The sequence below is a fragment of the Chrysochloris asiatica genome, unplaced genomic scaffold (assembly GCF_000296735.1).
Source record: "Chrysochloris asiatica unplaced genomic scaffold, ChrAsi1.0 scaffold00053, whole genome shotgun sequence".
Lineage (NCBI taxonomy): Eukaryota > Metazoa > Chordata > Mammalia > Afrosoricida > Chrysochloridae > Chrysochloris > Chrysochloris asiatica.
Genome location: NW_006408571.1, coordinates 2882169 through 2894292, shown reverse-complemented (window position 1 = coordinate 2894292; position 12124 = coordinate 2882169). Strand labels below are relative to the sequence as shown.

General features: G+C 41.4%; 1 protein-coding gene across 1 annotated transcript in view; it reads left to right on the top strand.

The window, feature by feature from the left end:
• The first annotated feature begins 3677 nt into the window (after positions 1–3677).
• Positions 3678–12124, top strand: part of EQTN (equatorin, sperm acrosome associated) — a 66153-nt gene continuing 57706 nt past the window's right edge. The window contains exon 1 of the mRNA XM_006863154.1: positions 3678–3768. Coding sequence (XP_006863216.1) covers positions 3678–3768 — 91 coding nt within the window. The remainder of the gene's footprint in view (positions 3769–12124) is intronic.

Genomic DNA, 12124 nt, shown 5'->3' with positions numbered 1-12124 from the left:
ACACACATGCATGCTAATGCTATATTCCTTTTCCTAATCAAGATTCAAATCTTCCAAACTCGCTTCTTAAAGGATTTTATTTTGTATGTATGTGTTGTTTTTTGTTTTGTTTTGTTTGTTTGTGTTTTGCTAGTGGAATTATATATACAAATCTGCTCCCTTGAATCTGTAGAATTTTTTTTCTGCCCAAATTGATGCCTTTGATTTTGTTTTCATATGTAGCTGAGAAAAACCTCAAAAACATGTATATACTAAAAAGAATATCTGCTTTTATTTCTCTTGAATTGAGGCAGTTGCTAATCCCAACTTTCAAAGCAATTTCCCTCTTATACTGAGACTCCTGAGGACAGTTTTTCTCTTATATTGAAAGTAAAGCAATGTGTGAAAAAAGTAGCACCTCATGTACTAGTGCTTGGAAGTCTCCAGTCTCAGACTCCTAATAACATATCAGAAGAACGAGTGAGGAAAGAGGCCATACAGGTGAAAATGCTTTAGTCCTGTGAAGCACATTCTCTTTTCGTAAAACCCATACTGTTTTCATGGTCCATGAACTAGAAATCTGACAATAAGGAACAAAGACAGTGTGCCTCTTCTCACACTCAGAAAGCAACAGACAGTTAGTCCTAAGGGACTGTAGGCATGTAAAGTTCACTCCACTTTGGTTTCAGACATGTTTCGCCACTGATGTAATATCACTGATCTTGCATGATAGAAGAATGTTGTTAAGTGCTGTCAAATCGGTTCCAACCTATGGTGCCCCTGTGTAGGGTTTCTGAGCAGCGTTTGGTGAGCTTGAACTGCCAACCTTGCAGTTCAAACCGACCTTGGGATCCAGTGCTTATCCTCCAGCGCCACACCAGGACTCCATAGAAGAAATAGCAGACTGTTTATCCCCAGGTCAATTTCCAGAAGGCAAGTTGAGGACTTTCTATAACAACATGGACTTTAGACCTAGAGTCATACTGTAGTCTTGGGATTTGGCAGAGCTGACTTCCCTTTTGATTTTCTAACTCCAGGTCTTCGCACATTTTGTTATAATATTTGACATTGGCTTCCCGAGCTGACCTTTGAAATTTTCTGTTCTTTTCTTGTACCTCCTCACTTCTTCCATTTGCTTTAGCCTCTCTGCACTGGAAAACAAGTTTCAGAGTCTCTTCTGGTATCCCTTTTGGTCTTTTCCTTCTTTCTTGTCTTAATGTCCTTTTGCTTTCTTCCTGTATGATGTTCTTGATATTATCCCATAACACTTTATAAAGTGTTCAAGAGCAAAGATGTCAGTTTGAAGACTAAAGTGAGCCTGACCTAAACTATGGTATTTTCAATAACCTCATATGCATGTGAAAATTGGACCGTGAATAAAGAAGAATTGATGCATTTGAGTTATGTTATTGGAAGAGAATAAGGAGCTCTGGTAGTACAGTGATTACGAATCGGGCTGCGAACTGCAAGGTCAGCAGTTTGAAATTACCAGCTGTTCTGCAGGAGAAAGATGAGGCTTTTTGCTCCAGTAAAGATTTACAGCCTCAGAAACCCTGTACATGGTAACTATGAGTCAGAACCAACGCCACAGCACATAACCACCACCATTGGAAGAGAATATTGAAAGTACCATAGGCTACCAAAAGAACCAACAAATCTGTGTTGGAAGAATTACAGCCAGAGTGCTCCTTGGAGCCCAGGATGGCTAGACTTTATCTCTTATACTTCGGACATATTATCAGGAGCAGCCCGTTACTGGAGAAGGGTATCGTGTTTGGTAAAGTGGAGGATCGGAGAAAAAGAGGAAGACCTCCATGAGATGGATTGGTACCACGGCAGAAGTGATGGGCTTGTGTGTAGCAACGATTGTGAGGTTGACCCAGGACCGGCAATAGTGTTTCGTTCTATTGTACATAGGGCTGCTATGCGTCGGTACTGACTCAATGGCACCTAACAACAACAACAACAAGGGCAGAGTTAGTCAACTTTTTCTGTAAAAGGTCAAATAATGTTTCTGGCCTGACCAGATGGTCTCTGTTGGAACTACTTAACTCTGTCTTGTGTCTGAAAACAGACGTAGACAATATGGCTATGACTGTTCCAATAACACTTTTTCATGGGCACTGAAATTTGAATTTCACAATGTTCATGTGTCCTAAAATAGTCTTAAAAAAGAAAGAAAAAGAAAGAAAGAAATTGCAATCATTTAAAAAAGTAAAATTCATTTTTAACTTATGGGTCATGCACAAACAAGTAGTGGGCTGGATTTGACCTGTGGTCCCTATTTCCTAGTGTAGACGAAAAACAGGATTTTGAGGTTAAATGGCAAATCTGTGTTCAAATTCCCACTCTTTCAAGTAACCTTGTAACCTTTGTCAAGTCCTTCATTTTCAAAATGTCCACCTCCTAGAGATGAGACTCAGTGAAAGTTGTGGAACACAAACTGGTTGGTCTACTTGCCTCCCTGTGCCTGGCTCTGAAGCAGCTCAATTCCTCTGTGGGAGCTTGAGAACACATTTGCATTTGCAGTTGTCAGATTTGTAGCAAGAGATCTCATTTTTTTTAAATGAAAATTTCAGTTTGTCCCATGTCTATTTACTCCATCAAACTAAAACTTTTTTTTCCTACAAAAGGAATGAGAGTGCAATTAAGAGACTTCAAACTTCCCAAATTACAGGTTCCCAGAAGAAGAAAAATCCCCCGATGTTTTCATGGGACACACAATAGAGGTCTTATTAAATGATAGCAAGCTCTGTCCTGTGGTGGGTTCCACTAGGCTGGAGGGTATCTGTGGAATTCTTTGTCTTTCTGGGGGAGGTAAATTTTTCCTCCAGGGATCACTGCCCTGAAAGTTCAGAGTATACCCAAAATAACCAGTCTTGCTCCTAGACTTCTTGAATATCATTGAGTTGGACCCATTAAGCAGCTATCAGAATAAATAAAACTTTGTGCCTGCAGTGTAACCTAGAACAAACCTCTCCTTCCCAAGACCATGCCTTATCCCTCTCACACCTGATGAAAAGAAGCAACCGGAATATTCTGTATGCCACCCTACCATATGCAGCCTCTAAGGAGTCAGGCAGCTCAACAGGTGGGCACTGGGCCATGTTTAAGTCTGTTTCATCGCTCTAAGAGTGTGGGTGCATACAGTTGCCCTTTGCTTATCCCAAAACAAGGGGCATAAAGACTGTCTGTCAGAAGCCAGTGCTGAATGTGGGAGGGAGGGAGCTAGGCCCCTTTACAGCTGTGTGGATTCTCAAGACAGGAAGTAGAGGTGATAGTAGGGATTATGGATTGAACTGTGTACCCCCCCCAAAAAAAAGATATGTTGACGTCCTAATGCCTGTACCTACATCTCCTTTTAGAAATAAGGATTTCCTTTCATTATGTAAATGAGGCCTTACAGTAGAAACTCAGAACCCACTGTTTTAGAGTCAATTCTGACTCCCTAGGGACCATGAGTAGGGTTTCAAGGCTGTGAATCTTTACCAGAGCAGAAAGCCTCCTCTTTCTCCTGGGGGTGGCTGCTGGGTTTGAACTGCCTATCTTATGGTTAGCAGTTCCGTGTATAACCTACAGTGCCATATGGGTGGGTCCATCTGAATGGCCTCTTAAAGTGAGTGGAAGAGAAACGGGCACACACACGGTGGAAGGCAAACCCAGGTGAGGACCTTTCTATAAGCAGAGGAATGCCAACAATGGCTGGCAGACAGCAGCAGCAAAGAGAGATGTCCACAGAAAGCATCCTCACAGCCGAGACCCCTGATTTGGATTTTCAGCCTCTAGAACGTGAGGAAATAAGTTTCTCTTCTTCAAAGCCAACCACCGCTTGTGGAATTTTTGTTGTTGTTGTTGTTACGGCAACAGGAGGTAACATTGAGCAGAAATCTGGTTGAATTCACCCTCTTTCTCATGGTCAGGGGATAAAAGTGCACCAGTGAAACCAGTTAGGGGAGGGAGGATGTGGTTCACGGAGCTTCAGATCTTTAGGAGCCTAAAAGACCGGAGTTGCAGAATGGGGACAGGGCATGGGCTGTGATAGGGGATCTTGAGAAGTCCAGTGATAGTAACTTTCAATCCATGCTCTTATATTGTGAGGCAGCATGCCTTGTGTCCACCCCCCACCCCCTACCCCCCATCTCTTGTGTTTAAAGGAGAGAACTTCAAGAATGTGCAGCTCTGCCTTCATAGGAACCACTGTAAATCAAGAGGTTGAAGAATGTTTATATAAAGTGACTTATTTTTAATGCTTGGAGGGCTTGGAAAAGAAGAGCAGCCTGAATCTTGTTCTTGTATCAGCATGAATAAATATTCTCAGTGGGTGGCACGTCTGTATGTTTATCTATTCATATGTATGTATGCATGTACTTGAGGATGTGCATACTCTGTCACACAGACACACTCCCCTCCACGGCAGAATGCCCTCCATGCCAGTAAAGCACACTGCTGTTTAGGAACAGAGTTAATCAAATAAATATTGTCGTTTCCGGTTTAGGGAGGTCTGGCCCTGCCGTGTTTCTATTTTTATTTCTTTTGGGCTTATTTGCCACCCACATTCTTAAAAGAAAGCAGAAAGAACAATTTTAATTCCTGTGTGCTGATTGGTTCGTGTGTATACTTAACTGTCAGGGGAATTTTTTTTTTTTTTTTTTTTTGTAGTCTGACTGTCCTGTCTGCCTTACAAGAATTTAGACTCTGGGATGTTAGCACAGAAAAACAGCAGTCCTGGCGGTGGGCCACCTGGGAATGGGCCACAGGCCAAGCCCCTGTTCCTACTCACATGTCCTGCTTGCCTTGGCCAGTGCTGGCTTTGAATATGGCCAAAGATGCAGAGACTCAACTCAAAACACCTGCAGATATGAATGAAAAAACATCCACTCAATGCCTTGGGGTATAGTGGACCTGTTGAGAGGACAGGTTTTGTTTTGTTTGTTTGTCTTCTTAAGCTTGTACAATAATGGCTTCATTCAATATTTGTCCTTTTTATATGAAGGAAAATGTGGCATCAGGAATGGAGGAAGGCTCATTAACAACCTGCGATATGCAGATGATACAACCTTGCTTGCTAGAAGCCAAGAGGACTTATAATACTTATTGGTGAAGATCAAAGACCACAGTCTTCAGTATGGGTTGCACATCAATGTAAAGAAAATAAAAATTCTCACCACTGGACCAATAAATAACATCCATATAAATAGAGAAAATATTAAAGTTGTCCACAACTTAATTTTGCTTAGATCAACCATCAACACTCATGGAAGCAGCAGTCAAGAAATCAAACAATGTATTGCATTGGACAAATCTGCTGTACAAGACCTCTTTCAAGTGTTGAAGTGCAAAGATGTCAGTTTGAGGACTAAGATGCGCCTGACACAAGCCTTGGTATTTTCAATAACCTCATATGCATGTGAAAGTAAGGAAGATCATAGAAGAATTGATGCATTTGACTCATGGTATTGGAGGAGAATATTGAAAGTACCATGGACTGCCAAAAGAACAAATAGATCTATGTTGGAAGAAGTACAGCCAGAGTGCTCCTTGGAGGTCAGGATGGCCAGATTTCATTTTCCATACTACAGACATATTGTCAGGAGGGACCAGTCTATGGAGAAGGGTATCACGTTTGGTAAAGTGGAGGGTCAGAGAAAAAGAGGAAGACCCCCAACGAGATGGATTGGCACAGTGGCAGCGTCAATGGGCTCAGGCATAGCAAGAAATGTTGGCCCAGGATCAGGCAGTGTTTTGTTCTGTTGTACATAGGGTCACTATGAGTCAGTACTGACTCAGTAGCACTTAACAACAAAGTGTCCTAACAAAAATAATGTAGTGGGAACTGCTACACTTCTGATAATTAATTAGAGGACCTTTACCATTGCCAGGAGCCCTAGCAGTGCAGTTGTTGAGCACTCAGTTTTTAACTGAAAGGTCTGTGTTTCGAACCCATCAGCTATTTCAGTGGAAAGATGTGGAATTCTGTTTCCATTAAGATCGCAGGCATGGAAACCCTATGAGGCAATCCTACTGTTCCCTTTAGGGTCACTGAGTCTTAATCAGCTCATCAACCTTGAGTACCCTGGGGGGCAGTTCTACTCTGTTCTGTCAGGCCACTGTGAGTTAGAGTCAGCTCCACAGCAAACGGTTTTTGTTTATGACCATTGCTTCATCCCACTCAGACTTTCGTGAGCTCATACTCCCTCCCTTCCTTCAGGTTACTTATACACATTGTCATTGAGTAAGAGCATGGATTCTGTTAAAGTAAAAGCAAAGAGATTTATTGAAAAGTTCAAAAACAGGTCAAACCAGAGCATGTCATAACTCACAAAGTGAAGTAAAATGCTCCAAAATAGTAGCATAACAGAGACATATTTATGAGGTAAAATCAAGAATTAATAGCACAATACTCTGATTGGAAGTTGCAAGATTATGGGAGCTAGAGGTGGAACAACTCAAAGTAGGGATTTACAGTGATTGGTTGGAAACATGGTTATGGACTATTTGGATTGTTGGATTGGTTACTGTAAATATGTAATTAAGAGGAAGAAATTACAAAGGTGTTCACAGGGTAATTATCTTAAAGCATTTTCTGGAGGCTGCTGAGGGAATTTTTGATGAGTCTCTTGTGTCACAACCCTCCTGTAGGAATGTTCTTTCCATATGTTTAATTTTTTTTTTCTCTCTCAACTTTTTATTGTGAATTGAGTGAAGGTTTACAGAGCAGATGATCAGTTTTACATTCAGCAAATCATATACGTTGCTTCATTACATGGTTGCAGTCCCCTGCATGTACCAACTGTTAATAGTATTAATTATTCACTTTAACTATTACATTCCTCCCCATGTCTCCCGCTACCTTCAGCTTTCCGCTGCTAACCTCCCTGTTGTTATATATCACTTGCCCTGTCACCCGTATAACATGTGTTTATCCTCTAGCTCATGAATAAATATCCCTCCCCAACCTCCCTGTAACCATCATAGTTATTTATCAAGAAAACCTTTTATAAAAACTTTTTTAAAACCTTGGTCTGATACAATATTTGTCCTTTTGTGGTTGACTAATTTCATTCAGCGTGATGTCTCCCAGGTTCAGTCATGTTATGAGGTGTTTCACTGATTCATCGGTATTCTTCAATGTTTTGTAGTTTTCCATGTAAATGTTCCAAAGTTTAACCATTCTTTTGTTGATGGACATTTAGGCTGTCTCCATCTTTTTGATATGTCTCTTATAGACAGCATATTGAAGGATCCAGTTTGCATATCCCTTCTGCTCTGTCTCTTAACTGGTACATTTAATCCGTTCACATTAAGTGTAATTATTAGTAGGTATGAATTGATTGCTGTCATTTTTCTCTATGTGTATGTGTGTTTGTGATGCTGCTGGATTCTTTGTTCCACATTATTTTCTGTGCTGAGTTCATTTTATTTGTGGGTTTCCTTTTCATTTCCATTTCTGTTGTATCAATGTTTACTAAATCTCTGATTTTCTTCTTTATTTTGATGTGCAGGTATATTATTTTTTGAGGTTACCTGTAATTTATTATGGTTTTTTCCCCTGCTTTAAACAGTCTGTTTTATCTTGAAAGAGAGCTCAAACGTAGCAATGATATTGAGGTTGGTGCAGAACCAGGCAGTGTTTTCACCTGTTGTGCATAGAGTGGCTATGAGTTGGTACTTACTCAATGGTACCTAACAACAATATACACAGTCACTTGGTGGGAGTCCTGGTGTGGCACTGTAGGATAAACACTGGACTGATAACCATAAGGTTGGTGGTTCAAACCCACCAGCCACTCTTCAGAAATCTTACACAGTGTCTCTATGAGTCAGAACCAACTCAATGGCACTTAACAATAATAACAAGACTTTGCATAGTAAAGCCATATCAAGTAAATTCATGATATCACACTTGTGCCATAAGCATTTTTCAGGCTCTGCGGGGATTACTAAGAAGTGTTTCTGGATCTTGGAAGTCAGTAGGAGCCTAGGACCCAAATTTTTCTCCATGATCAGACAAGGCAAGGCATACTGAGGGGCCGATTGAAGACCTGGAAGCTTGTTGGTTTTATTTTGTGTCTTTCCTAGGGCTTGTTAGAGGATCCAATAGGGGAGCAGTTACTTCATATGTGCTTGGCCAAAGGGTGGTCCTCTCTTAGTAGGGAATGCTGTCTTCTTTGACCAAGTGTACAGACGGGCATTTACGGAGAAGGGAGGAAAGAAGAGGGTACCCACTGCCCGGTCCGCTAAATTAAAGAAACCCTGATGGTGAATGAGAACATCTTTATGAAATAGTTGAGAACAGTGACTTTGGAATTGGGCAAATCTGGGTTTGAATCCCAGTGACACAATTTAACTAGCAATTTGATCCTTAGCTAGTTACTTAACTTCTTTGTGCTTCATTCCTGACAGCTAGACAATGGAGTGTTAATAATGGCCACGTTGTTGTTGTCTTTAACTTCCATTGAGTTGGCCCCTGTACATGACCCAAAACACTGTCTGGTCCTATGCTAGCCCAGTGACTGGTTGCAGGGTGATCATTATGATCCATAGGGTTTTCAATGACTATTTTTTCTAAAGTAAATTGCCAGACCTTTTATCCTGGTCTTAGACTGGAAGGTTCATTGAAATCTGTTCACCATCATGGAAACACGTAAGCCTCTACTGACAGACGTATGATGGCTACACATGAGGTTCATTGGCCAGGATCACTTGTGAGTCTCCCTCATGGAACCTCAAACACTGAACCACACACACACACAAACTCCTCACTGAAGTCAAGTCGATTTCGACTCTTAGTCAATTTCGACTCTTCGTCGCCATATACTAAAGACTAAGCAGCCTCATAAAGTTTCCTGCTGAATCTTTGTCCCTCGGAGTGGGTCGTAGGTTCAAATCACTGACCACTTGGTTAGCAGTCGAGTGTTTTAACCACTGTAACACCAGGGCTCCACTGAACCACCACCACCTTCTATTACCCACTATGGTAATATGCCATCAAGTTGGTTCTGTTGGTTCCAGAACATAGCGACCTTGTATAGGGTTTCTGAGGCTGTAAATCTTTAGTGGAGCAGAAAGCCTCATCTTTCTCCTGTGAAGCTGCAGTCCAACACATAACCCACTAAGCTACCAGGCGGCCAGACCTCCTTAATATTCACCATACACGGTTGTTGTAAGGATTAAAAGAGACAGTGAGTGCTAAGCACAGCACAGGACCTGGCACACAGTAAGTGTTCAACAAATGGCAGTTACCACTGTTACCACAAAACATACTGGTATCACAGAAAATTCTGAGCGCTTCAAACTGGAGAATTCAGAGAGTACTTTTTATTTTTATAACCAAGTACTATAGGACAATGCTACTTCCTCTTTTGCTTCCACAGCCCCTAAAACCACACCTGTCCATTCCTGGAATTCTTTTGAATTATCACCATACTTTTCCTGCTGCTGGGAAAAACCTCATTGAATCCCTGGCCCTGTTTAGAGTCAGCAGTATTTCACTCTGACAGGCACAATGGAGCTGAGTATCACAGGATCTCTTGCTGATGTGCCAACTCATTCCTTTTGGTTCTCATTCTCCATCCTCCTACAGAAAAATTGCCTGTTCCAGATTAACTGGCTTTTGCTCCCAGTAGGTTAGGTCATGAGATTAGGAGCAGCAAATGATCTGCTTAACATTGAGTTTAGAAGCATTGATGGTCTGAGGGAACGAGTGTTGGCAAGACCTGAAGCCCCTGGGTGGTGGGTGGGGATGGTGGTTCTGGTGAAATCTTGGCACAAGTCTCAGCGGCACAGCTGTTTGGAATGGAATAGGGAAGAGAGGGAAGGAAACCCATAAGAGAAATGGAATTTCCAAGGTGGCTTATATTTTCAGTCCACACACTCTTGGAGGAGGAAAACTATAGCCAATATCAAGGAAAACAAATGGGTAATATGGATATAATCTAGTGAATTTTAAATCTCTAAGAAATGTCATTTTGAGGGATGTGAGGCACTAATGAAAGGTAACTTTCTGACCCAAAACACAACACTGAGAGGCCCTGGCCTTGCTAGTTGGAATGAAATTGTGCCCAGTTATGGCCACAGGCCCCTCAGAAAAGTGGTCCTTGTACTTCAGGCTGCAGTTCAAACTCCCTTTCCCAGCACCTCCATCTAAGAGAAGACTGAGGTCCCTCAAGTTTAGGGACAGGAACTGGGGACATCAGACTTTGATGGTGAGGAAGAAAGAACTTCATAAAAAGAAAAACGCCCTTCAGGTGGTGGACTTACCTGAACAGGTTGCCTTTACAGTGTTTTGACAAGGCTCTGTTATTGGAGACCATGCTCTGGAAGCAAGTCTCTTCAGTTTTCTGTTTCATTTCCATCACCTCGAGGGTGTGTGAGTGCATGTGTATGTACGTGTGCATGCTACCTTGTTGTTGTTTACTGCCTTGGAGTCAGTTTCGACTCATAGCGCCCTGTATGGAGTTACTGAGGAGTGCCTGGTGGGTTTGCAGCTCAAACTATCCTTGTGATCCAGACCTTATCTTATAGCATGACTGTAGGATAAGTACTAAGCAGCCAGTCACTCCTTAGAAACCCTCTATAGAATCACTGTGAGTCAGAACCAACTTGAGGGCAATTACCAACAGCAAACAATTGGGGGAGGGGCGCGTGTGGAGGGAGTTCCTGGATGATAGAAATAGTTACGTGCTTGTGTACTAACTGGAAGATTGGCCATTGAAACCCACCATAGGCATCTCAGAAAAAGGCCTGACAATGTGCTTACTAAAGGGCACAGTCATGCGAACCCTATGGAACACAGTCCCTTCCACTCTGCACACATGGGTCACATAAATCAGAATGAACTTGATAGCATATGGGTATCTTCCTTTTATCTTTTTTTCCAATAGGGTTTGTGGGTATTCATCTACATGAAGGTCATGCTTTCCATACAAAGCATTCTTCCACACTCTGTCACACTGCTGAGCCTTCAACACCCACCATCTCTCTCTCTTGGGTCCTTTGTAACACAAGCACTGAACCGCAAGGTCAGTTTGAACAACAACAATCATTTCTTTATATCCAGTATTTCTTTAGTCCCTTTTTTCACTCATTTCTTAGAATTAAAATATAGTTGGTGAATCAAAGGAGAAATGGGTTATAAAATGTTATAGCTCTTCGATTGCTATTACATTTTAAAACATTAGAAAAGCAAAAAGCTCCACCTTTTTTTTTCTTTTTCATTCCGCTCTCCAGTGGAGTATTGGAAGAGCATTGGACCTTTTTATTATTATTATTGTTATTTGGTTGGGTTGGTTGGTTGTTTTGGTTTTGAGCCTACCAGACATTGGTCCAAATACTGCTCTTTCACTTATTAGCTATATAAATTTGGGTGACCTATTTCAATTTGGAAGATAACTCTGGCCAACTGATTGGAAGAGATCCGTATTTGTGCCCATTCCAAAGAGAGGTGACCCAACGGAATGCGGAAATCATCGGATAATGTCTTTGATAGCCCATGCGAGTAAAGTTTTGCTAAAGGTAATACAGAAACGGCTACAATCACACATTGACAGAGAACTTCCAGAGGTTCAAGCCCGATTCAGAAGAGGACATGGGACGAGGAATATCATTGCTGATGTCCGATGGATCTTGTCTGAAAGCAGAGAATACCAAAAAGATGTTTACCTGTGCTTTACTGACTACACAAAGGTTTTAGATTGTGTGGATCATGAAAAGCTATGGAAGTATGAGTATCCCTGAACACCTAATTGTGCTCATGAGGAATCTGTACATGGACCAAGAGGTTCAAACAGAACATGGGAACACTGAATAGTTTAATATTAAGAAACGTGTGCGACAGGGTTGTATTCTTTTACCATGCTGATTCAACCTGAATGGTTAGCAAATAGTCTGAGAAGCTGGTTTATATGAAGAAAAACGTGGCATCAGGAGGACTCAATAACCTGTGATACGCAGGTGATACAACTTTGCTTTCTGAAAGTGAAGAGGACTTTAAAAACTTAGTGATGAAGATCAAAGAGCACAGCCTTCCATATGGAATGTATCTCAATTTAAAGAAAACAAAAATCCTCACCACTGGACCAATAAACAACATTCTTATCAACAGAGAAAAGATTAAAGTTGCCAAGGACTTCTTTTGTCTTGGATC